The following is a 25923-nucleotide window of genomic DNA, read 5'->3' on the forward strand; positions in this document are numbered from 1 at the left end:
GAACTACACAAACTGCTGATTTTTACTCCTGCAGTGATAACAGGATCAGGACCAACATCTGTTTTGTTTTAATTCCCAAGGATATTGAGAACTCATTAACTTTCCCTTTTTATCTGCTGCCGGATGACCAATTTCTCTTCCCCTGAGAATCATCTTATCTAATTGTATGATGAGTAAACATAATGAAACGGTATCTATGATGTTTACTCACTGTATCTGGATCTTCCAGACATTCATCCAGCTCTGCATAAGTAAGAATGGTATATCCTTTGCAGACTCTCCATAGCATTTTTTCAAATGCTTCAATTTTTGCTTGGTGAACTAAACCAGATATAAATCTATATAAAAACAGACGTCATAAGAGTAAACCAAAGCCCATAGGAAAAGTCAAAACCTAACAATATATTTTCTCTAAGAAGACTAATTATAATAGTTTAGCATCGGAATTTTTATAGAACAAAATGTCATACCAAGCAAATGCTGATCAATTTTCTTTTATTTCCACTCTACAATGTATAATACGCAAGCTTATGCCTAAATAAATGTGTTAGTCTTTAAGGTGCCACAAGGACTCCTCGTTGTTTTTACTGATACAGACTAACACAGCTACCCCTCTGAAACCAACACGCAAATAGTACATTCTACATCGAGAAGAAAAATGTAGAGTACTGGTCTGAGCACACATATGCGAACCAGCTCGACAAATTCCCTCTGAACCCAGGGGCAAATTACTCAATTGTTCTGCACCTCATAGATTTCCCATTTGCAAAATGTGATATATACTTCACAGAGGTGTGGTGAGGATTTGTGTTTGTACATCACTTTGAAAATATGTATGTGTTAAGTATTAAACATTTTATCATCTTTACAACTTTCATGTTATTATTACTAGTTCATTAAAATGCTACGTAATTACCTTGGGATAAAAAAAGGCACCACATCAGATCATTACATTCTATTATTATAAGCATACATTGTGCCTAATACAAATGCTTTATCAGTTTAATGAAGATTTTTGGTAACATTTTGGGGCCAGTCATTCTGCTATTAAGTTAATGACAAAATCTGGCCCAGTAAGTCTAAGACACAGTGGGACAGATTCTCAGCTATTATAAATTGGCATTGCTCACTTGAAGTAAATGGAGCTACAACGATTTACACCAGCTGAGGATCTGGCCCAATATTTAGAGTAGTTTTACAACAGTGCATCAAGGCTTGATCTGCCAGACTTGACCAATAAAATTTCTGTTCATATATTTTAACATTACCTACCCCAGCTTGGCACCCAGCCTATGCATACAAGTGTAGTCCACCAAAGGATCATTTTCTAAAGATGGGAATTCCTCATAATTGGCATGTAAACAGGATTCATACTGACAAACAAAAGATACAGATAACTTTCAGGAAGTTCAATATTTTAGTCAATTTGATATCATAAAACCAACTAAAAATTCAATGAAAAAAAATGTCCCACATAGGATTTCAGACAAGCGAGGTTTCAGGATCTCAGGTGAACTGCCTTTTGTCAGCATTCAAAAATACTGTTGCAAAGATTCTATGACAGTATTGTAACTGCAACTCGTGTACATAAAAAGTCAAATAGTTCATTCATCCAATTTCTACTAGGTTGCAATAAAAGCATTTAAATGACTGGATTCTTAGCCTGTTAATTCTTTAGAGCAGGGGCTGCCTTTTCATTGTGTATGTGTATACAGAGCCTAGCACAATAGGTTCCCAATCCCTGAGTGGGATCTACAGGAGCTACACAATAGAAATAATAATAAAGGACAAGACACTGCATGTTGTTGTAAAGACTGCCAAGTTATATAATTACTAACATACTTATAAGACAAAATTGTACATTAAAATACAATCTTCCCTATGTAGTACACTCAGTACCTCAACGGGTCTTTTGACAAAGGCTTGTGTGACCCGCAACATGTGTGTATACTCTGTCAACTCAAGCAGGTTTTTCTTCAACTTTTCTTTGTTTTTAGTCACCTCCCTCAATTCTGTCTCCAGCTTCTGCAACTGTTCCTAAAAAATGGAAAAAGACACTGTATTACTTTCCCTCTCCATTGAAAGTTAGGGATAGTTATTTCTAATTATTGAATGCTTTTTACCATACATGATCATTTAAAAAAAAAAAAAAAAATCAAGTAGAGCATCAGAGACAGTTAATTCTTCAATCTGGTCAAATTAAACAATATATGTACCTAAAATAGGGAATGTTTAACCATTTATTCTGATAATAGATACAGTCAACTAGCAGTCTATTTTTTACAGCTGGTTCTAGAACTGAAATTTTGGCATCCCAATTAATTCATTTGAAAGTAAGATCAAGGGAAACATTCCAAAAACTATTTTCTACTGGTTATATATTTTAATTTAAGTAAGAGCTACAATAAATCTTGTAATCTAAATCATCTGTGAAAAATGCCTATTAGTACATTTGGCAGAAAATAATGACAAGATACTGAAATCAGAATAACTTCCATCTCTGCTGAAAATTATTTAAATCCTCAAAGAAAAAAGTTATTTTCAGTTGCAGAATAAATATAAAGACACGTCCTTTATTCTCCTTCCTTTTCTCCCACATTCACGATCCATCAATTTCTAACCTGTTATCCAACCACCCTTTTTTATATTACATAGTCTGGGGCTCCTTTTCAAAAAAAATTTAACGTTATACCCAGATCCTGTAAATACACCCATGCATAACTTTACTCATGAGTATTCCCACCAAAACCAAGTGAGTAACATTACACACATACTTAAATGTTTACAGGATCAGGGCCTTTGTCACTGGAGTCAAAGGCTGCCCTAGACCAAATGATGCCATAGACGAGGAGCGTCTTCAGCTCCCCCCGTCCCGCTCATTCGTTTAACTTTTAAATATCTTACTTTTTATTGCATTTTTAGACCATTTCACTACTTTGAAGCACGATTTGTATGCATGATTTATCCCTGTCATATAAGACGCTAACAACAAAAACAGTACCCCAAGCCCAGCACCTAAGCCCCTAAATCCAGCCCTGACTGGAGTTACACCAACAGAGAATCTGGCCAGCTATTTTTTTCTAGCCCAGGATCTCTTTTGTTTTGTTTTATCTATACAAAGTCCTGAATGCTTTCAATTCCCAGATTTCTCAATGCAAACTCTGCATGTTTAGACGCTTGAAGAGTCCTTAATTAAATCCCTACTTAGCTTGCAAGGAAAGATAAGACAATCCCATATTTTACTAGCTTTTTTCACTAAAATGATCTAACATCTATATTCACACAACAAGAAATTTTAAAAACTTTATAAAAGTTAGTTTGCCTCACTGATGCAAGAGATTCCCAGTTTTTTAATTATTAAGCACTAAGGGTTGGATCCTTCAGTCTGCCTATGCCATTCTGCATTGTGTAAGCTTGATACATCATTGGCATCAGTACCATAAATTAGGGCTGCCTCTGTGCATCCTTAGCTTGTACCAGAGCTGGACAGCCAGCTCTTAATCAGAATTAGGGCCTAAAAGGTTTCACAATACGAATGACTGAATTTTGAATGAGGAGGTTATAAAACATATACCGGGGTGGCCAAACTGCAGCTCACAAGATGCACGCAGCTCTTTTACAGTTAAAGTGCAGTTCGCAGAGCCCCTTGCCCCTCCCCTCATTCTCTGCCTACCAGACTTGGGGAGGGAGGAGCTCAGAGCTTCTGCCCTGCAGTGAGGTGGCAGGGCTTCAGCCCTGCGAGGCGCACCTGCAGGGGCTCGGGGCTTCAGCCCCAGCAGGTGCCTCCTGTAGAGCTGACGCCTCAACCCCAGCAGGCCTGCCCCGCTCTCAAACTTCTGAAGATTTTCGTATGTGGCTCAGAGGGCCAGTAAGTTTGGCCACCACTGACATATATTATTCAACTCACCGTGCATTTTACAAACAATTGTTTCTCCCGAGATACTGTAAATAGAAATCAATTCAACAGCATCTACACAAAACAGCTGCCTGCTTTCTATGCATTCAGTGCCTGCTCAGCTTTCACATTCACAACTGCCAGTGGCCTCCTTTGGAGTTATATGTGCTAAAGAACTGCAATACTGGGTAAATTCCCAAAGTGACCTACAAGACTAAAAGATTACAGTCACAGTAGTTAACAATTTGTCTGGGAAACCTGACAAGCCAGGTAAACCAGCATACTTAGTATGTCAAAAAAAAAAAGAGATGCAAACAAGCTCTGAGTTAAACAGACAAAAAATTAACAGTTAACTTTAGCTCTGCCACAGAAAAGCCCACATCAATACCGCATCTTCACTCCAGTCTCTAGCATATCACTGGCTGAAAGGAAAAAAGCTACAGAGGGGAAAGCTTGAGCACGAAGTCAAGAAATATTTTTTTCTAAGTTATGCCAACCTGATAGCAGAGTTAAGCGCAGAACTGTTAGGTTAAACACAATTAAAGGTCAAATACCAAAAGGCGCTGAGCACCTGCAGCATTCAGTTTAATAAAGGAGAACAGCAAATTCTCAGGATTTGTTCCAAAATGAAGGAAAGTAAAATTCAGTTCCAAGATCCAATCCTACCCTTTCATTTCTGCAAAATTCTTTGAAGAGTTACCTGTATTTCTAACATGTGTTTAAGATGAGGTGCAGCAGGAGAAGTATCTCCTTCAGGAAGAGCAATATCAGCTTTCTTAATTTCTTGCACTAGAAATCCTGGAGTAAGAACAGAAACAGAATTGAAAAAAGAATTGTATTATGCAACATTTTTCAGAACATATTGCCTAGATAACTTATTTAGGGGTCCAAACATGCCTGAACACCCCTGAAAGCTGCTGAGTACCCTGTCAGCGGTCATTGAGGGCACTAAGTATATTGCAAAATCAGGCTCTAGAGATCTTCTCTTTTTCTGATTCTGATATAGTCTTTAGAGGTACTGAGCACTAAGGACCTTTAAGGTGATGGAGTTTTTTGCAGGGGGAGGTCATTTAAAATACAAGGCATATTTTTCTTTTAAGTATTTGTGGAATTAAATATTTTCAGCCATGAAGTCTTTGCAGAAAACTTTCAGCCACAAGGACCTTGAGAAACTTTTAACATTTCATGATATCTCTTCAAGTGACTTCCTTCCCCTATTCATGTCTTCTGCAAAAACTGATGTCCTGCTCACTGATCCACGTGTGCAATAAAGATTCTTCAAAGCAGGGGGCAAGGGTAGCCTTGACAATAAATGCAACACATGCAGAGCAATGGAAGAGCTGAGACAGCTGCTAAGAGTATGAAAAGGATGTGGGTTTTACATGACCTAAACAAATAGCTCATAAGAGGGTACCAAAAACATTTCCATAAAGAGAATTTACGATATTTTTCCAACAACATATGGAAGCAAGTTGAAATTCAATTAAAAAAATCTAATTACCACTAATCTACTAGCACGTGAATGTAATTATGGGCACAGAAGGCTATTTTTCAGGACTGCTTGAAAGTTCAATAGCTGAAGGTCACCTTGTGCACTAATATACTTAATTCCTAAGGAATTCATTCTAGAGAGAAAGTTCCATTTTCCTAACCAGAATTTTAAACAGAATTTATGTTGAAACAGTTGCAGTAATTTATCAGCAATAGTGTTTAGTAACTCTTCTACACCCGAAGTTTTTTATTAAAAATATTTACTGGGCACTTAAATAATGTTTTACAAAGGTAAACAGACATCACTAAACTCATTTTACAGCTGGACAAATGGAGGCACAGAGAGGTTAAGTGACTTGCACAAGGTAACACAAAGTGTCAATATCAAAACAAGGCCTGGTCAACACCTAAAAATTAGGTTGACCTAACTACGTTACTCAGGCCAGTAAAAAATTTCAAACCCTGAGCAACGTACGTAGGTTGACCTAACCCCCAATGTAGATGCATCTCAGTCGACAGAAGAAAGTTTCTGTTGATCTCTCAGAGAGAGGGATTAACCACACCAATGGGAAAAACCCTTCTGCCCACTTAGGAAGCATCTAATGTGATACACTTCAGTAGCACAGCTGTAGCACAGTAGCTGTGTCCTCGTAGCATAGACTCAGGCTAAGAAACATCTATTTGTTTTCACTCTCAGAACAGTGACCTAATCACTGACTCCCAAATTTCTAAACATCCTAGACTCTATAGAATATGTAAAAGAAAGTCTCAGATTTCAAAGTGCTCAGATTCTGTTCTGATCAGCATAATAAAAGAACACAGATAAATAAGATCTCCAATGTAGTAGTACTCTGATTGTGTAAACTTTAATTAAGTAATGACATCGCTTAAGAGATTAGTTTAGAGAAAGAAAAATATTACAACAAAGCTTACCAAGTATCCTTTCCATTTCTTCACACTTCTTCACTTCACCCACAAATTTTCTCTGAAATACACTTACACTGGGGTTGAGCTGAGGGTGAAGGAGAAAAAATACTCACTAAATATTTATCAAAGCAGTAATTTCTCCAAACACAACTGGTTCATCGACTTTAGAACCCCAATCTTACAAACACTTGTGCTCAACAATTTTACAAACATGAACAGTCTAAATGGACTCAGTGAAACTAATAACATGTAAAAAGTAAAGGAGGACTTGTGGCACCTTAGAGACTAACCAATTTATTTGAGCATAAGCTTTCGTGAGCTACAGCTCACTGATGAAGTGAGCTGTAGCTCACGAAAGCTTATGCTCAAATAAATCGGTTAGTCTCTAAGGTGCCACAAGTACTCCTTTTCTTTTTGCAAATACAGACTAACACGGCTGTTACTCTGAAACTCTTCATTTAGGAAGATGTAAAGGGATTTCAGACAACAAATTCAATTAAAACAGATCAAAACCTTCTGCCTCTTTTTCAGCAAACTGTAAAAATAATTACATCCCATAGAGAAACCATTCCAATTTTATTTTTATTTTATTTTAAATGTAGTGCCCTTATGACTCCAAATTAAAGACACAGATTTAGGATTCAATCCTTCACCCACTGCAGTGAATGGGAGCTTTGTCACTGAACTTCAGTGAAATCTGAAAGTGAATTCAAGTACAAAAATTTCATTTTACTACAAAGCTACTCTCCCAATGTCATAAATTGTATGTGCAGTGTTCATGAATGTGTATTCAACTTTAGGGAATTTTCATCATGGTTTTTGTATTATCAGCTTGAAAATATGTATGTATAGTATATTCCACTATTTTCCTTTTCTCTGCAGCACTGACAATAATACCCTTAATCATGCAAGCAGTCCTTTCAGGATTAATCCCATTGACTTCAAATGGTACTACTCACAAAAGCAAGAGTTGCAGAATCAGACCCTAAAATGGTGTTTGGACAACAGGACATAAGTTGTCTTTAAACACAGTTTTAGTGTTAATTATTATTTTTAACAATCATTTCTTCTAATCTACCATATTTACTTTCCAGTTTCCCTTCAGAAGTTACTTCTAATTAAAACATCTGAAAGGAAGTTGGAAGAAATTCTGAAGTTTCAGCCAGTAAGCAGAGATCACCCAGATAATCCCAATGAATCACACAAACAACAAATAGCTATTGACCACCCCTATTTTACATTAGACAGGGACTTGGTTTCACCTACTAAGGAAAAAAGAAAAGGAGTACTTATTCTGCCTATACCTCCAGAAACAGGTATGCTTTAAAACTGCCAGAAAAAGAGAGTCAGGAAGATTGATGTGATCAGAAAATGAACTCTGCATCTTTTTAAACAGTTTAGATACTTCCACTGGCCTACCACTTGGATGTGCAGGCATAATAATTGAGACCATATACTCCAAGACTGAAGTCAAAGGAGGCTCCACATGGATGTGTGGGTTCAGCCACCTAGATCTGATTACAAAAATCAAGGGGATGGGGCAAGAGAAGGAATAGTGGGGAGTCAGGCAGAGAGTCTCAGGGTGAGGGGATGGGGGAATCTCGGGGGGGGAAGATGGGGTAAGAAGAGGAATCTGGGGGCTGAATGGGGCAGGAGTCAGGAGGGGAGTCTCAGGGGGAAGGGGATGAGGCAGGAGAAAGAAGGGGGGAACTAGAGGCAGGAGTTGGGCGGGGAGGCTAAAGAGAAAGGGGATGGCGGAGTCTCGCAGAGAGGGGATGGGGCAGGAGAAGGAAGGGGACAGGAGTTGGGCGGGGAGGCTCGAAGTGGATGGGGCAGGAGGAGGAATCGGGGGGTGTCTCGGGCGGAGCAGATGGGGCAGGAAGTCCCCCCATACTCACGTCTCTGAACTCGGCCAGGCCCCTCTCGCCCAGCTCGCTGAGGCACTCATAGGCCGAGCCCGCCTGCAGGAAGAGCTGGGCCAGGCACATACTCTCGCTGCGGAACAGGGAGCCCATGATGAGCCCTGGGCCGCAGTGGGGTGGAGGCTGTGGTCACCCGGCACCCACACACCAAGCGGGCTGACGAGGGTCACCGGGCCCTGTATCGCGACCGCCTCCCGCGGGGCCCGGCGGGCTCTCCCCTCCCCGGGGCCATGGGGGGAGCTCAGCTCCAGCGTCCGCGAGCAACAACTCCAGGCGCTTCCGGTGTCTAACCCGTCTCCTCAGCAGGCCGCGGAAGCGCCGGCCGGGCTGCGGCGAGCCGTGCGCTCCTCCGCCCCGCCCCCGGGTCGAGCGGCAGAGCGCGCCGGGAAAGGGGCCAGGGCGCGGAGCTAGGCCGCAGGCGCCTCTCGGAGCAGCAGGGCTCGGGAGAGCGGCCCAGCGGGCTGCCTGCGGGGGCGCACGCCGGGCCGGGGCTCCGGCAGAGCTGAGGGCGGTCTCGCTCGGCGCATGGGGAATGCATTACCCGAGGTGACAGCCCAGGGGGCACCCGGCGGGGTGAAGCTTTCACAGGAGTTAGCGGGGCCGCCTGTTAGCGGGACCCAGAGAAGCTCGACGAGATCCGCCAGCTCACCACCATTCTCCTCCCCTGGGGTTGATGGCCCTTAGCTAGAGCCTGATAAACTACTGAGCCTTGTCTCCTCTCAGGATTTACAGCCACACAGCTGGGCCGGGTCAGTTATCTCATAAAACCCCAAAGATTTTGGCAGAGAAGAGAGCCTTAAAAACTGTAGAGCCTGCTAACTTGTGTGAAAACTACAAACTATCCTGTCTTCGCTAGGTGTTCACCTTGTATGAGTTACCTCGAGTTAAGACAGGTTTCAGAGTAACAGCCCTGTTAATCTGTATTCGCAAAAAGAAAAGGAGGACTTGTGGCACCTTAGAGACTAACCAATTTATCTGAGCATAAGCTTTCGTGAGCTACAGCTCACTTCATCGGATGCATACTGTGGAAAGCGTAGAAGATCTTTTTATATACACACAAAGCATGAAAAAATACCTCCTCCCACCCCACTCTCCTGCTGGTAATAGCTTATCCAAAGCGATCACTCTCCTTACAATGTGTATGATAATCAAGTTGGGCCATTTCCAGCACAAATCCAGGTTTTCTCACCCCCCCGCCCCCCAAACTCACTCTTCTGCTGGTAATAGCTCATCCAGACTGACCACTCTCCTTACAATGTGTATGATAATCAAGGTGGGCCATTTCCAGCATAAATCCAAGTTTAACCAGAACGTCCGGGGGGGGGGGGGGAGGGTAGGAAAAAACAAGGGGAAATAGGCTACCTTGCATAATGACTTAGCCACTCCCAGTCTCTATTTAAGCCTAATTTAATAGTATCCAATTTGCAAATGAATTCCAATTCAGCAGTTTCTCGCTGGAGTCTGGATTTGAAGTTTTTTTGTTTTAAGATAACGACCTTCATGTCTGTGCTTGCGTGACCAGAGAGATTGAAGTGTTCTCCGACTGGTTTATGAATGTTATAATTCTTGACATCTGATTTGTGTCCATTTATTCTTTTACGTAGAGACTGTCCAGTTTGACCAATGTACATGGCAGAGGGGCATTGCTGGCACATGATGGCATATATCACATTGGTGGATGTGCAGGTGAACGAGCCTCTGATAGTGTGGCTGATGTTATTAGGCCCTGTGATGCTGTCCCCTGAATAGATATGTAGGCACAGTTGGCAACGGGCTTTGTTGCAAGGATAGGTTCCTGGGTTAGTGGTTCTGTTGTGTGGTATGTGGTTGTTGGTAAGAGCACACCTTTTCTCCCTACTGAAGGCACCCTCAATTGAGACCACCGACATGGAAAGTTTCACCAGACCCAGAGGCAGTTCCCATCTGGGTCACATTTTATCCAACCCCTCCCCCCCATCCCAGCTTTCAAGGTAGTTCAGATTAACCACTGAGGTTTGGGCCTATTCTCTTCTGTCTAACAAAGAGGGGACTGAAAAACAGCAGTTTGGTTTGGAAAACCTCATTGGGCAGCTTTGGGTTTTGCAAAATGTAAATCAGGGATGGTTGTGGGCATGATTCATCCCCAAGCATAGGACAAATGGATCCAGTACTCAGCAAACTACAAAACACTTTCCTTCACCCCAAAGGGGAGGACGTTGAAACTAGCATTAAAATAAATCCCCAGGCCCTTTGGAGGGATAGGCAAGAACATAAAATCTGCTTCAGCAGCAAAGAAGTAAACTGTCCCCTTCTTTCCTCATAATCTTGGATTGTCTTTATCTCTCAGGCCTGCTCTAAGTCTCATCCATTGGAAGTAAGGAAACTCCTTAACTGGGAAAATTCAATCATTTTTAAAGCTTCTCCCTTATGAAAATGAGACTATGAGCCATGCGTTTTAATGGGAATTACTATTATTCATGAGACATTTACAGTCATACCCTTTACTCAATCATTTCTCTTTGAAATCTCATTCAAATTGTCCAAGCATGAGACAGATGCCCCCAACTCTGCCTCTAAAGTGATCGAGTAGCTATGACAGAGGGCAAAACTTCCATACAAGAACAGATTTAGAAGAGCAAAATATTTTTGCTTAGAAAGAGGGGTGGGGAGAAATTATAAAGACTATGTACTTTTAGATAGATAGATGAGACAAGTAAGCTGTTATTTTTTACCTTGTCCCACAATATAAGAGTACTTAAATTTAAAATGGATAAAAGGAAATAAATGCTTTATACACCTCATAATTATCCTATAGAACACAAAGTTACAAGATACTAAACTAAAGAGATCAGTTTTAATTAATGAGTAAAAAATAGACTAAAAGTTACAAGATCTATTAATCTTTATTCAAGACAGGTAATCAGTTGGAACTACCACCCACCACTCCATTCTCAGGCAGTGTAGTGCATAATTGGCCACGTGGATTGTGCAGGGGTGAGTCACCTGCTGCAGCACTGGTGTTAGGCCACTGTTTAAGACAAGATACCAGGCTAGATGGCGCCTTTGGTCAGTAAAATAGGCTTGTTCCTGGCAATTTTTAATGTATCTCACTTTAAAAAAAAAATCTAAACTTAATTCCTACTTTTATGCAGTAACTGCATATTTCTAAATGTATCTACTTCAAACCACAACATACAGAACATACATATTTTTGTAAAGCGGTCACCTGTGAAGGGGGGAAAAAGGTTGAATTTATGTCTGCAAAAGGTTTTGGATAAGAAAACTCTTCTAGCCAAGATTTTAGCCTTTAAGTCTAGTCTCTAGAAATCATGTATTAATTTTGTTTTATATGTAACCCTTCTGTTTCCATTATCCTTACTCACAATTTCTTGAATCTTGATCTTTGATAATAAACTTATAATTGTTTTCACTACAAATATATCTCATTGCTGAGGTATTGTACAAGGAGCGGATCCTGAGTTGAATCATTGAAGCTGGTGTGTATACTGTTCCCTGCGAGTATTCAGTGTATAAAGGGCTGAACACTACATGGGAACTCTTCAGAGGGGCTTGAGAACTGGAATGCACCAAGGTTAACCTGTAAAAAAGAGTAAGGGCTAGTATGACTCCGAGAAGATTCTCCGGATGACTAACAGACTGGTGGTGTCAAGGCACTGACCCCCAGTTAAGCACAAGCAAGTCTCTCTCTCACTGGAGGCAGTGGGGTAAAGGTGACTCTCAGTCCTGGGCAAGTTGAGAACATCACATTCCCAACACTAGTTATGCACAGAGCCATCCAGCAAAAGCAAGGAAAGCAAGACTTGATCTTAAGAAAATTAAAACAGCCAATTCTTTTCTTTAAAAAATAACTTCTTGTTAACACGTACAGAAGGAGAAATTGTTTTCCTTTGCAGATATATTTTTAAACAATTAGCATCACAAATGAAAATAAACACAGTGACTACTACTGAAGTCAAATAAGGCATTTATAGCAACTTTTTAGATGATGCTTTTTAAAATGGGAAACCAACTCCATTGTGATTATTGCTACTATTCCAAATTATTTCTTTCCAGAGTGATCCAGCAAAATGGAAAACCTAAATTAACTGTAAAGCTCAATCTTAAATTGCTTAGAGAACACTAGTTGTGTGCTTGAATTAATCATTAACTGAAGTTTATATCTTTTGTTGGTAAATACTCAAATGTCTTACAGTTTAGTTATGAATCCACCCAAGCACATTTCTGAACCCATGCAGTGCACCTCAAAAATCAATGTCACAGGAATGCACTCTGGCAGATCCATTTACAGGATCTAGCCATTAACAGATTATCTTTTTTTAAAAACCTAATACAACCATATTCTATATAGCACGGACATTAATTTTACATCTCTGAGTATTTATATAAAATACACAAAATCCAGAAATTACTTTTTTCAAAAGCTTTATAATAAAAGTACTACTTATCGAAACATTGGTTGAATACAAAAGTGTAAAAAAATGCATTAATAAAATGGTTCTCTTTATACTCTCAAATTTTAAACTGTAGTATTATTTCACACTTTAAGGATTCTGCTCCAAGGATTACTCAGAACAACTGCGAGTAGAAAGAAAAATGCCAGTATTAAGCCTTTGGCAAGACACTGAGAGTATGGTTCTCCTGAAAGAAAACAAAAATCTAAATAAATATAAGGATATGAAAACCCTGGCCCTAAAGTTTTACTTTTATATTGAATTAAAAATCAGGCAAAGATAAAAAGCTACAGACTACAACTGAACATGGACCTAAATAAAATAATGTAGTACAGAATAACTTGAGGCCTCAACCTCGTGCTGAGAACAGTAGGGGCAGTCCTCTGTACCCTTGCAGTTCTCATTGCAGGAGCAGTGCCTTAGTGTGCTTTACAAACATCAGCTATTTAATCCTCGCAACCCCCCAATAATCAGATCATACTCATCTTTTACAAATGGAAAAACTGAAAAGTTAACTGATTTACGAATGGCAAAGCTTGGACTGGAGTACAGGAGTTCCTAACTCAATTAGCTGAAAGTTGCCAAATGCTACAGGCAAAGGCATAATACAGAACTTGACAGACTAATAGGCCAATATTATAGAACAAGCCATGCATTCTTCTTATAAAGTAGGTTGGCCAGAAAGAAAAGTAAACAGAATGGGAGAGAGAGAGTTCTGAAAGGGGCTAAAAAAAGAACCTTGCTCTCCCTAAAACAACATTATAAAAATAGCAATAAAACCTCAAGAGAACTGACAAAGTACTGAGTCTGGTAACTATTCTTCATTTTTTCCCCACTTATCTGCCAAGATACAATATAAATCCAGTCATGGACAGTAAAGAACAATTTAATAAACAAACATACTTTGCAGCTCACAATTTCCAAAAGACAGGAAGACTTCACTTCCATATTACAAAGCATCACGTAATTTTACTGATAATCTTGATAATACATTGTACTCCACACACACTACTTTTTTACCTGTGTAATACCACGTCAATGGATAAAAGAGTTGTGGCCAGCAAACTTCATTTCGATTGCAGTCGTATTCTGTATAGTTCATCTGAAATCTACAAACACAATTTTAAAAAAACCTTAAATTGCAACTATGGTACAACCAGTCACCAGTGCAAATGCAGGGAAAAACAAATTAGAAAGATGTTTGGATTAAATAATCTTGCAGCTGTTTCTTTATTAAATTATTTTTGCATGAAAGATCAATTAAAACAGGAGCATTAACCTGACGACTTCCTTTCTAATCAATCAATCTCTCATTTTTAGCCATGGGATGATTTAAGGGAATGTTCCTTCTTCTGATGAGCACAGATTTACACCAAGGAAGAGGATTCTTTTGGGGGTAGTACCAGGGTTTTAAACCAGAAGAACTGGGATGAAACTGAGATAGGAAAATTTAGGTTGAATATAATGGAAAAAAAAAAAACTTATTTATGGTAAGAATTTTTAGTCCATAACATAGTTTCCTGAAAGAAAGTCTCATCTCTTGAGAAACTTAAAACTAGACTGGACAAAGCAATATAAAGTTTACTATAGGAAACAAGCTTGCCTTGCTGGGGCTGACCTAACAGACCTTTCCATACATAATTCTACGGTTCTAGTAGCAAAAGAACAAATACTATGCTTTAGAAATAAAAACAATTGTTTGAATGTACCTACAAGGCAAGTGTCAGTTTAGGGGCTGATCCAGCACCCGTTATCCATTTAAGTGAATCTCACAAATAATTCTACTGAGGGACTTGTCACACGAGTAAACATCGCAGGATGAGGCCGAGATGCAGAGTACCCTTCAACTCTCACTGAGATTCCTCTGATTTAGTGGGATTTAAGGCACTTTACAGAAACAGACACTGAACTGGTAGAACAGCTGTGATTCAGTGCAGTCTAACCAAGCCTCAAACCTAATGACTATTTTCTGGCAAACCAAATTTACTATTTTATTATTGCTATTTTAATTTGGTATTTCTTCATAGTTGATGATAGATATCTGCTTTCTATAAAAAGTTACCTCGTCATTGGAATGGGTGGTTGAGCTGGTACTTTAATAAACTGGACTGAAGAAGTGATAGGAAGAGAACTGGACTTATTTTCGCAGATAATCCCACACTGGAATTGCCATATCACTGTTGAAAAACTGAAAGAAAATTAACATACAATCAGTGTAATTTATATGGGAAATATCAAATGGATATCGAAGAGTATATCTTGTAAAGGGTTTTTTAATAATATTTACAGTGTACCTGTTGCTGTATTCTTGCACTGCACTTTCATAATTTTACTAGTTATTCTCTATTTTAATCAGAGCTGGGCAATATCATTCTCCTCGATCCTAATTAAAATTTCAATACACTGAGTTTAATACAAATGCTTTTCACTTTTATATTGTCTTTTCATCATGGCTAACAAAGCATTTAATAAACATTGATGGAAGCCTCACATCACACTGTGATTCAGGTAAGTATCATGCCAATGTTACCTAGCAGTAAATTGAATTGCAGAGAAGTTAAGTGGCTTGCCCTGGGTAACCCAGCCAGTCAGTATCAGAGCTATGACCAGTACTCAGAATAGCAGTCAGGTAAGATCCCTAAGCAACAATGCACATTTGCCAGTCCAAACAAATGCTCATTTTGCATGGACAGTGGGTAAATGTTTTTGTTTTGTTTTGCTTTTTTGCTGACACAACTTTGGCATACACAAAATAGAAAATTTTACCTATAAAGGTTTATATTATCTACATCTAATGAGATGGAATGTATAAAACTTACTGCTAACGTGAGCTTTTGACACTTGAAACTTATGAGTTTTGGGTTATTTTCTTCTGGAATTTTTCCACTTATGCTTTCAAATATATAGCTTGCTACTAATGTGTGTGTCAAGTGAAACTACACAAGTAACAAAGTTATTTACAAGCAGAGAGAAACATGGTGGCTAATAAAAGAGAGACTTTCAGGTTAAAATAATACATTTCCTTACTGCTGTTGCGAGCAACATTGGAGGAGACTTTTTTAAAATTGTTTCAGTTTTAATAAGTCTATTTTATCTTTCACCAATAATTTACTTTTTGCACATCTTACCTTGGAAAGGAAAACAAGCTAACCAGAAAGTGAAAGTGATTATGGACTAGAGCAGCTGGATTTGGGTTGCAAACACTGCGGAGAAGAAGAAACCCAAGCAAAACCCTAGATAATCATGAAAAACCTGTAAGCAACTTTTTTTTTAAAACTACATATTTTTGGCTTCATTTACCCAACAGTGTCCAACTATACTTGAACACAATATTCACCAAATATAACAAGTGCCATGATTCTGTTGTACCTGATCTGTACACCGAGTATCTCTTCCTGTGCAATCCCTTCTACTGCACCCACGTCAGCAGTGATTATGTGAATATTCAGGTTAGCAGGAATATCTGAGCAGATGCCGTTCAAATTTCCAGCACTTGCATTTGCACTAGAATTAGGTGGATCTAAACCTATTCAGGAAAACAGAGTTATTTAGATTTGAAAAAAATATATATTAAAAACATATTTTAAACATTATCACGATACAGTGAGATACTAATAAAAACTGCATAGGAATAAAACAAAAATGTCTTTTCTTCCTTGGAGAAAAGAGAGGTTCCACATGAAATACTGAGATTGATCAAATTTTATTTTTACTGTCAATCTGTACACATGACATAAATTGACATTTTTATTTCCTCATTGTCATAAAAAATGTTCAGAGTATCAGTATTTATATTTAATTTGTGGGGGGATTGGGGGAATGGTATTGCATATACACAGAAAAAGAGGATTTCTCATAATTTGACATTAAAACACTGTTACCGTACACCTTTACTATGGTTTTATAAGAGAAACTAAAATTTTCTAATCATATTGTAAAGTAAAACTAAAATCTATATTAATCTAAAATACAGATGAAGCTTTGACTTACGTATTATTTCCACCAAATCATTTAGATCACTGTAACTTGAGTTGCCTCTCTTCCCAACATGAGTAGCTTGTATTAATGAATTAAGTCTATCAGTTACATCCTCCCTGCAAAACACTCATGTTGTAATACATTACAAATAAACCTATATCTATACCACTCTGGGCTGTGATTTTATTAGATCTTGTCAGTACTTGTACAGGAGATCCAATATGAAAACCCAAGTGCTGCTGGAATTGATGTGGATGACTCAGTAAGGTGACACACTTCCTTTTGAACCAGTAAACTCCATGCCCAGGCATAATAAAATGGATTGCTATGCTACTGGAGGGGCCATTTTGTGGATGAGATGTAAAACAAGGGTATTCAGCATTTGTCGTCATTAAGTACCCATCCCTAGAGAGGAAGGCCAGTCCAATGCTTCAAACACTAGCGTGGGACTTTGGAGACCTAGGTTTGATTCCCAACTCTCTCACAGATTTCCTGTGTGCTTCCATTTCCCATCGGTAAAATGGGGATAAAAGCATTGCCCTAGCAATATTGTGAGGATAAATACATTCAAGTTTGTGGAGTCCTTAGAGATTATAGAAATGGGGGCCTATAGGGATTTTAACGAGACATTTATTAGTAGTTTGAAGTTTCAAAATTCTCAGTGCATGCTCTTAAACAAATTTCAGCTATTTGAGTTATTCCAGTGAAAAAAATAGGTCTTTTTTTTAAATGGGGAAAAATTATTTATTGACATTCTCCCAAGTCCAAAACTACTTTAAAGATTTTGCTGAAACTACTAAAAAATTCCCCTTTAAAAAGGCACTAAAAATAGCCATTTTCAAACACAAAAGTTACATAATTAGAGAAATATGAATGTGTGGATATAAGAGGCTTGTATGGGAAGTGTTTTGCAGCACGGGCTATCGTAAGTCAAAACAAAAACCCACCACTATAATAATATCAAATTAGTTAAAGTGCATAGGTTTCTTATTTTGAATACTAACATAAGAGTTCTATAAATATTTAAAGCCACAAATGAATACAGGGGGGAGGAGGACAGGATAACCCATATATACCTCACCTTAACTGACCGCAATCTTCATTAATATTAACTTCTAAAATGCATCCAGATAGTGAATTTAATCCAAACAGAACTGGTGAGAAAGTTGCTGATGTACACAAACCACTGCCAACTACAAAATGAAAACATTTATTTGCGTTTCTCATAGAAACTTTTCAGTCTCTAGCTTGCAAATTTGTAGAAAGCTACTTTGATTTAGAATGCTAAAACAAATACTACTAAAATTCTATTTATCTTAAGTGTCCATCCATTTTCATTTGTAGCATCTTAAAAATTACAGATTCTTCAGTACTTTGTTTTATTGCGTATGTCTTGCACTTCCATATAAATGACAATACTTCATATTACCTGTTAGTGTATTTTTCCAGTATTTCAGTAGTGGTCTTTGATTCAAGAGAGCACTATATACAAAATAAAATTATGATACAGGAAAGTCTGATTTATACATGTATATTTCATTGTATTTGGAGTTTCTATAATAAATTTATCTAAACTCCAAGAAACACTAGATTAGCAACCCAGAGCAGTCTGGGAAGGCCAAAATAAAAAAAGATGTAGCAAAACACATAATAAAATTAGAGTATTTTTGGTTTATATTGCAAGTTGTGATTAAAACAGCATATCAAAAGGTAGTACCTGGCTGCCAAAGTTTTAGAATGGTAACAGTCTCAGAAGAAATATTTACGGCTCTAACAGGTTTGCCAACTTGGTAACCTAAACACAGAAAGAGAAACTGAGAAAGTTTTATAAGAATTCATCAGCACTGACAAACATTTTTATAATACATAAAACTCCCCAAGTTCTTAAAAATGCCATGGTCTAGAGAACTGAGTTCAGAAATGAAGGCTAGGAACTACTGGATTCTAATCTTGGCTCACTAACTACTCTGTGACCTTGGGGATAATGATATGGACCTCCTTTGTAAAGTGCTTTGAGATCTACTGCTGAAAAGCACTGTATAAGAGCTAGGTATTATAGTTAGTCTCAGTTACTCTCACAAAAGAGAGCTGTAAGGATTAGTTAATGTTTGTAAAATACTGTACTGTCTAAAAGTGCCTAGTAGTATAATCATGAAGCCTTCTCATTTTGCTAGAAGTATTGTCTCCTACAGTTCTGAACGTGTTGGGAAACCCTAATTGACTGATGAGGTGCTTAGTTTCACATCTAAACAGAACTTTTCATTATAGCAAGAATGGTTTCACTTCAAACAAAAGAGTATTAACGACTTTCAGAAAACAGTAAGAGCCAAATTCTACCTTGTGTTAGCTGGCTGCACTATGGAAGAGAGGAAAGAGGGCAAAGAAAGCCTCTTCTCTTCTATCTTCCTATGCAGCCACAGAGCAACATTCAAATTCAACATTCAAGGGAGCATTAGGATGAAAACTGCTAATGCATCATTTCAATGGGAATACTTACAGTAGCAAGCACTATGCCTGTTAGTGTTTTCATGATCAGATCCTAATATTTTAGTTCTACAATATCTGATGATACTTTTCAGCATCATCAATATTATCAGTAGCAGGGTAGAAAATGGAGAGGCTGTGATTATCAACATTAAGATGAAAATGAGAGGGATAAAAAATAAAATTGGGCATAACTGGTTATGGCTATCAATAAAAAAGTTGTTCCCCCCCGCCAAATCAGCCAGCAGAAGCTAAAGTAAAACAGAGTATTATTACCTGGATTCCCAGATAGTTCTGTTGTATTAGTACTATTGAAGCTTACAAAGTTTACTGAAAATCTCTGTGTCAGTATTTCTATTAAAAGAAAAAAAATGTAAATAATTTCTTAGAAAAAAAGTAGTCCATTGCAATACTTTTGTTACGTAAAAAAGCAAGTGCATCAACAATTAAACTCCCTCTCCCCCCACCCTCACAGTCACCAAAGTCTTGTTAACTAACATATACATCAACCAGCAGCTGCCATGTAGACCCACGCTCTTGGATTGTGCATGCTCATATAGGATTTCAGAAGCTGATTAACAACTTCTATGAAGCCTCTCAATTCCAGCAATGCAGGCCACTGACACATGCCTTTTTTTGTGTAAACAGTACATAGAATATCAACCTCCAATCATTGATTAATAAATAACTACCCTAAAACTAACAATATACCAACCAGACACACCACTTGGCTCTTCTTAGCCCAATGGAAAATTCTATTTCAAACTGCATTGTCTTCTGATGTTTGATTAAAAGTATTTTTCACAAAACTTCTATGCTGAGAAAAAAACTATTTCTGAATAAACTATTTTGTAGAGATGCATTATAGTACCTCCATCACATAGTTCTCCAATGAGGACTGTGACATTTATTTCCTCTATTGTCTTGCCTTTCCATATGAACATATAATATTCTGCAAAGGTCACATTTATACATAAAACCTCAGTACGCTGAATGTCTTCTGCAAAGAAAAGAACAGTTCATTTGATGGAAACCATACTAATGAAAGAGGTCATTACATCTTAAGGAAGACTTTCTATAAAATGCAATAAAAAAAAACTATAACAGCCTTCATTCTAACTTTTTCTGAAAAACAAAAACACCTCCTTTTAGTGTTTAGTTACAATGATACCATACCAATGCAGAGCATCTAAGATGCACTCTTCTAGCCTGGAGATCTTCTACATGAAAGTGCAGATCAACTGGCTGTAAGATAGAAAGAGTACTTGTGGCACCTTACAGACTAACCAATTTATTTGAGCATAAGCTTTCGTGAGCTACAGCTCACTTCATCGGATGCATACTGTGAAAAGTGTAGAAGATCTTATTATATACACACAAAGCATGAAAAAATACCTCCTCCCACCCCCTCTCCTGCTGGTAATAGCTTATCTAAAGTGACCACTCTCCTTACAATGTGTATGATAATCAAGGTGGGCCATTTCCAGCACAAATCCAGGGTTTAACAAGAACGTCTAAGGGGGGGAGGGGGGGGAAGGGTGTAGGAAAAAACAAGGGGCAATAGGCTACCTTGCATAATGACTTAACCACTCCCAGTCTCTATTTAAGCCTAAATTAATAGTATCCAATTTGCAAATGAATTCCAATTCAGCAGTTTCTCGCTGGAGTCTGGATTTGAAGTTTTTTTGTTGTAAAATAGCAACTTTCATGTCTGTAATCGCGTGACCAGAGAGATTGAAGTGTTCTCCGACTGGTTTATGAATGTTATAATTCTTGACATCTGATTTGTGTCCATTTACTCTTTTACTTAGAGACTGTCCAGTCTGACCAATGTACATGGCAGAGGGGCATTGCTGGCACATGATGGCATATATCACATTGGTGGATGTGCAGGTGAACGAGCCTCTGATAGCGTGGCTCATGTTATTAGGCCCTCTGATGGTGTCCCCTGAATAGATATGTGGGCACAGTTGGCAACGGGCTTTGTTGCAAGGATAGGTTCCTGGGTTAGCGGTTCTGTTGTGTGGTATGTGGTTGCTGGTATTTGCTTCAGGTTGGGGGGCTGTCTGTAGGCAAGGACTGGCCTTTCTCCCAAGATTTGTGAGAGTGTTGGGTCATCCTTCAGGATAGGTTGTAGATCCTTAATAATGCGTTGGAGGGGTTTTAGTTGGGGGCTGAAGGTGACGGCTAGTGGCGTTCTGTTATTTTCTTTGTTAGGCCTGTCCTGTAGTAGGTGACTTCTGGGAACTCTTCTGGCTCTATCAATCTGTTTCTTCACTTCCGCAGGTGGGTACTATAGTTGTAAGAATGCTTGATAGAGATCTTGTAGGTGTTTGTCTGAGGGGTTGGAGCAAATGCGGTTTTATCACAGAGCTTGGCTATAGACGATGGATCGTGTGGTGTGGTTGTAAGATGCATTTAATGAGAAAGGAGGTTTTTCAAAATACCAATCTATACATCTGCATGTGGGTGGGGTTCAACTATTATACTTGAGTGGAAACTTTAAATATAGCCAAAGGGATCCGTACATCTTAACTCCATTACAACTGTTCAATTACTTTTGCTACTGGCTAAGATATATAAGGACTAGAGGTCTGATCCAACTCCCACTGAAGTCAATAGACTTCTTTACATAGACTTCAAAGGGAGATGGATTAGACTTTAAAATTTTTCAATTTGCATAGCACTAAGTTTTGTTTTGTTTTAGTTTCAGGTAATTGCAAAGATCTCTTTTAACATCTTAACTTAATCATCAACTCCTTGTCTCTTTAAGGATGGTAAGAATAATATGAGTACAGAAAAGACACATACCTGGTTTAGTGATGAAGTTACGTACATCAGTTACACTCCCATAGATCACACTTTGTTGGATGGTGTCTGACAAGAAAAACAGTAAATGCAGCAAATCTAACTAGCAAATGAGACACAGCCTAATACTGTTTCCTCATCCAAGGTAGAGGATTTATTAAACTATAAAAAAAATGAGTTAGAAAATAAACAAGCAAAAGTAAAAGACTAGACAGTCATTACAACACAACAGGTTCCTCTGAAAAAGCATGCTTTATATGACACAACAAAATAAGCTATTTTTGCTGAGTCGCTGTATTAAGATGCGAGCGATAAAATGGACCCAAGCAATGCCCTCAGACACACAGGTACAACAGGAAGACTGAATTAGGCCCAGACACTTTAAGCCTCTAGTTGTACAAATACACATTTTCAGAAGAGCAGTAATGATACCAACACTATTTTCTAATTATAATCAGATCTTTCCTATTAAATGATAATGTATGGTATTTTGAAGGATTAATATGCTCCCACAAAAGTGCAACGTGTGACAAGAAGTGAGGTGAGGGGAGTATTTTACAGCGTAAAGAGAATGTCTTACTTTGGAAATTTCATTGGCAAACAACTTAAGATATGTTGTCCTCATGCTGGCACAATGGCCAGGGGGTAATGTAACTCTATAACTGAGACCCAGGAGATAATGCTTCGTACACTAGGAGAACAAAGTGTTACAGAGAAGCCACTTATGACTAACTCTAAAGGGAGGATAGTGTCCGCCCTTGGCTGAGGAAAAAAAGTTCTTACAACAGTCTGAATACAGGAAAGGGATGCTCTCGATGGGGGCTAGTATTTAAACCCTGTTGGCCAAAATTTGTATTCGGTGGGAGAGGGGAAACTGAGGAAGTCATAACCCAAGCTCAAAGTCTCATATCCTGAATCTGGGGACCCTAAAGCAGGAGGCTTGCCACAAGAACCAGTCAGTCAACAGTTGAATGGCTGAAATGCCTTGCAAGTGAGAAGTTTTGTTAGATCATAACAAAAACAATGTAGGATATCATATTGTCCATAAATAGCTACCATATTATCAGTCTTAGGACTTTAAGATCACTATATCTATTCTTAAATCAATATCAGTACATTTTCTCAAAGCAAACACAACATACCTCCAGTACCACTGTTTATCATCACATTATGAGACAATCCTTCCTTGTAAGCTGACAGACTAGTAACACATTTAACATCAAAATTCTGAAGGAATGCTACTGGGGCGTTTCCAACACACTGCCCAGCCATGGATCGCTGCATGCAGTTCAAAAGAAAAGAATATGAAGATGGAATTTATTCTAGTTCTACTGTTCAAGCTAAAAAGCACACCGCCATTTCATTGCACATGGTGTCTGTACTATGCCCACCTACACTTATCTCAAAACAAGCAAGCCATTAGACCAAAATTTATATTTAAAAAAAATCAGATTTTAAAACATAATTCAAGGTTTCACTGTGATTTGCTAGACCAACTACAATCAGTGATTCTAAAATGAAAATTCTAAAATGTAAAGAAAATTAGAAAAAGGCTGAGTAGTTGAGGATGGAGCTAATAGAAAATAAAGTTTTCAGTTAAAGAGCAGGGATTATAAAAAATACAAAAATATGTAAAGAACCCTTAAAAATGTTAAGTTATGCCAAATTTGTTTATATTTCTTGAGTGTATTCTTCTTGGTTAAATTCAAAATATTAATTTATATGGGAAAAAATTGATGGTAGAGAGATGATTTTTTTTTTTAATGTGAATGTTCTGCTAGTTGAAAAGTGTATTTCACCAGTTCAAAACAGCTACTCACAGAATTGCTTGTATCTGTCTTTGTTCCTATACAGTGAGACAGACAAATAAGGAAAAGAAAGAAAAAACAAAACCCAAATACTGCTAACATGAAGCTATTACCTGACGAATTGTAAAATACTCATTCTCTGTTGTCATAATTGGATCTCCTTGTTTGTAACCACTTAAAGGTTTTTCTGGAACAGTTTGCAAAGGAATCTTAAATGAAGAAACTAGAGATGAAGAACTGCAAACAAATGTTAAAAAATAAATGATTAGTGTATCACCTATCCAATACAAATAATTACTCATTATCTCTTTCAAATCTCCCTCTTTCATATTACCTCTAAATCCATACACACAGTTACATTTCACTATAAAACTTAAATAATGCATATATTTTAAAATGTTTGTTCTGGATAGTTCCTGTAAACAACATTATTCGCATTACAGAAGAGGTATAACAACTTCTTTGGCGTATGATAACTATTCGATACATTCACTATGACTTTTTTTTATTAAAACTTACACAGACCCATGGTAGAAGTAGCCAAGAAATGGTGAATTGTTAAGAGGAGACTGTACACACAAGAAGGGAAACCAGTCAGGAGCACTGTTTGTTGTCTGAACAGAGCACAACTGGTCAAAAGGCAGGTTTACATTCCCACCAAACACTCCAGCAAAACATGATCCACTGAACAATTGCTTCAAATCTGGCGTGCATTCCTTGAAATAAAAAAGAAAACGGAAGCTGTTTAACATGACAGGGCTTTTTTTCTGCTTCACCAAGGATGCTCTCTCATTGCCTGTGATGATATACATACCAGGATTATTTAAAAGGGAGCTCCTAGCACTACTCAGAGTTAAGATTAAAATGGAAATACTGACACAAATGTTGTATTCCATAACACATTTAGCAGAGTCATAACATTTGAGCAGAGTATGGCCTTTTAAGTCTTTTCACTATATCAAGTTTCCCTTTTTAAAATTCATTAATTAAAAACCAGAGGAAAATAACAGAAACAGTGTTTCCAGTGAAATTTAGTGCTTGGGACACTTCTAGTGAAGTCCCCTATTTATAGTGTTTTAAGTTATGTACTTACTCTTCAAAGACAGACAGTCGATACTAATGTACAATATTTTAACAAATAATTTCTCAGGTACTTTAGTGGACTTTGCTGTATTTCCCTAAGAGTACTGGTAACATAATACTTTAAAGGGAATAACTTAAAAATTATATGTATAATAAGTACCAGATCACAGCAACAACGAATATCACAAATTCCAGCTGTCAGATTACAAGGACAAGAGCCAAGGGGCTGAAACACTTGGTTAGGGATGACGGTTGCATTTTCTATAAAAGGGTAATATAAAATAAAGTTAGGCCATAAAATTAACATTTTCATTTGCATTGCAGTTCCACTAATCAGATTTGAGACAACATTCTTTTAAAAAAGAAAAACAGAAAGTATGCATTAAAAGTAATTCCTACCTTATACATTTTATTTTTTAAAATATTGACAAATAGTACCAAGGTTCTTTTATTGCTGCCCTATCTCCAATTACCTTACATTTTGGGCCAAACCCACCCCAACCAAACTCACTAAGGACTCCCCTCTAACAGGCAACTTCACATCTCAGATGTCTAACCTAAAAGATTAGAAGAATCCTGTTTGCATTAAGACTGAACAGATGGAAAGTGACTACTAAAATAAATTAGATGTTACATATCCACATTGTGACAGGTTGGATCACAGAAACCCCCTGGGAGCTACCATCTGATGTTCCAAGACTACTTCTGTCCCTGCTTTCCTGCCCAGTCAGCTAAGGACTTCAGTGCCCTGCTTGGTTTGAGCTAGACCCGCTAGCCTGCTGCAAACCCAGACCCAGGTCTGAACCACATCCTGTAACAGCTGTGGGCTTAACTGAAAGCTGCATGCAGCAGTGTGCCTGTTTTTAACACTCAGATGCCCAACTCCCAATGGGGTCCAAACCCTGAATAAATCCGTTTTACACTGTATAAAGCTTAAACGTAGTCTAGTTATGTCATATATACATTCATAAGCATATCTCCATAAACCCCTATGGGGGGCACCGTCACACACATCACTATATTTTAATCATCACTTCTCTTCTGTTTAAAAAAAATAATGATCATTAATTGAAAAA

General features: G+C 38.1%; 1 protein-coding gene across 1 annotated transcript in view; it reads right to left on the reverse strand.

The window, feature by feature from the left end:
- The window catches only part of LOC144275830 (V-type proton ATPase 116 kDa subunit a 2-like), a 51853-nt gene that overhangs the window by 21043 nt on the left and 4887 nt on the right, over window positions 1–25923 (reverse strand). The window contains exons 5-24 of the mRNA XM_077835359.1: window positions 25008–25108; window positions 24284–24480; window positions 23878–24001; window positions 23099–23234; window positions 21960–22025; window positions 20020–20148; window positions 19425–19502; window positions 18382–18459; window positions 17746–17857; window positions 16677–16780; window positions 16056–16212; window positions 14749–14874; window positions 13707–13795; window positions 12776–12873; window positions 8212–8361; window positions 6320–6398; window positions 4596–4693; window positions 1900–2037; window positions 1273–1373; window positions 212–338 (exon numbers count right to left, since the gene is read on the reverse strand). Coding sequence (XP_077691485.1) covers window positions 212–338; window positions 1273–1373; window positions 1900–2037; window positions 4596–4693; window positions 6320–6398; window positions 8212–8361; window positions 12776–12873; window positions 13707–13795; window positions 14749–14874; window positions 16056–16212; window positions 16677–16780; window positions 17746–17857; window positions 18382–18459; window positions 19425–19502; window positions 20020–20148; window positions 21960–22025; window positions 23099–23234; window positions 23878–24001; window positions 24284–24480; window positions 25008–25108 — 2288 coding nt within the window. The remainder of the gene's footprint in view (window positions 1–211; window positions 339–1272; window positions 1374–1899; window positions 2038–4595; window positions 4694–6319; window positions 6399–8211; window positions 8362–12775; window positions 12874–13706; window positions 13796–14748; window positions 14875–16055; window positions 16213–16676; window positions 16781–17745; window positions 17858–18381; window positions 18460–19424; window positions 19503–20019; window positions 20149–21959; window positions 22026–23098; window positions 23235–23877; window positions 24002–24283; window positions 24481–25007; window positions 25109–25923) is intronic.

The sequence above is a fragment of the Eretmochelys imbricata genome, chromosome 15 (assembly GCF_965152235.1).
Source record: "Eretmochelys imbricata isolate rEreImb1 chromosome 15, rEreImb1.hap1, whole genome shotgun sequence".
Lineage (NCBI taxonomy): Eukaryota > Metazoa > Chordata > Testudines > Cheloniidae > Eretmochelys > Eretmochelys imbricata.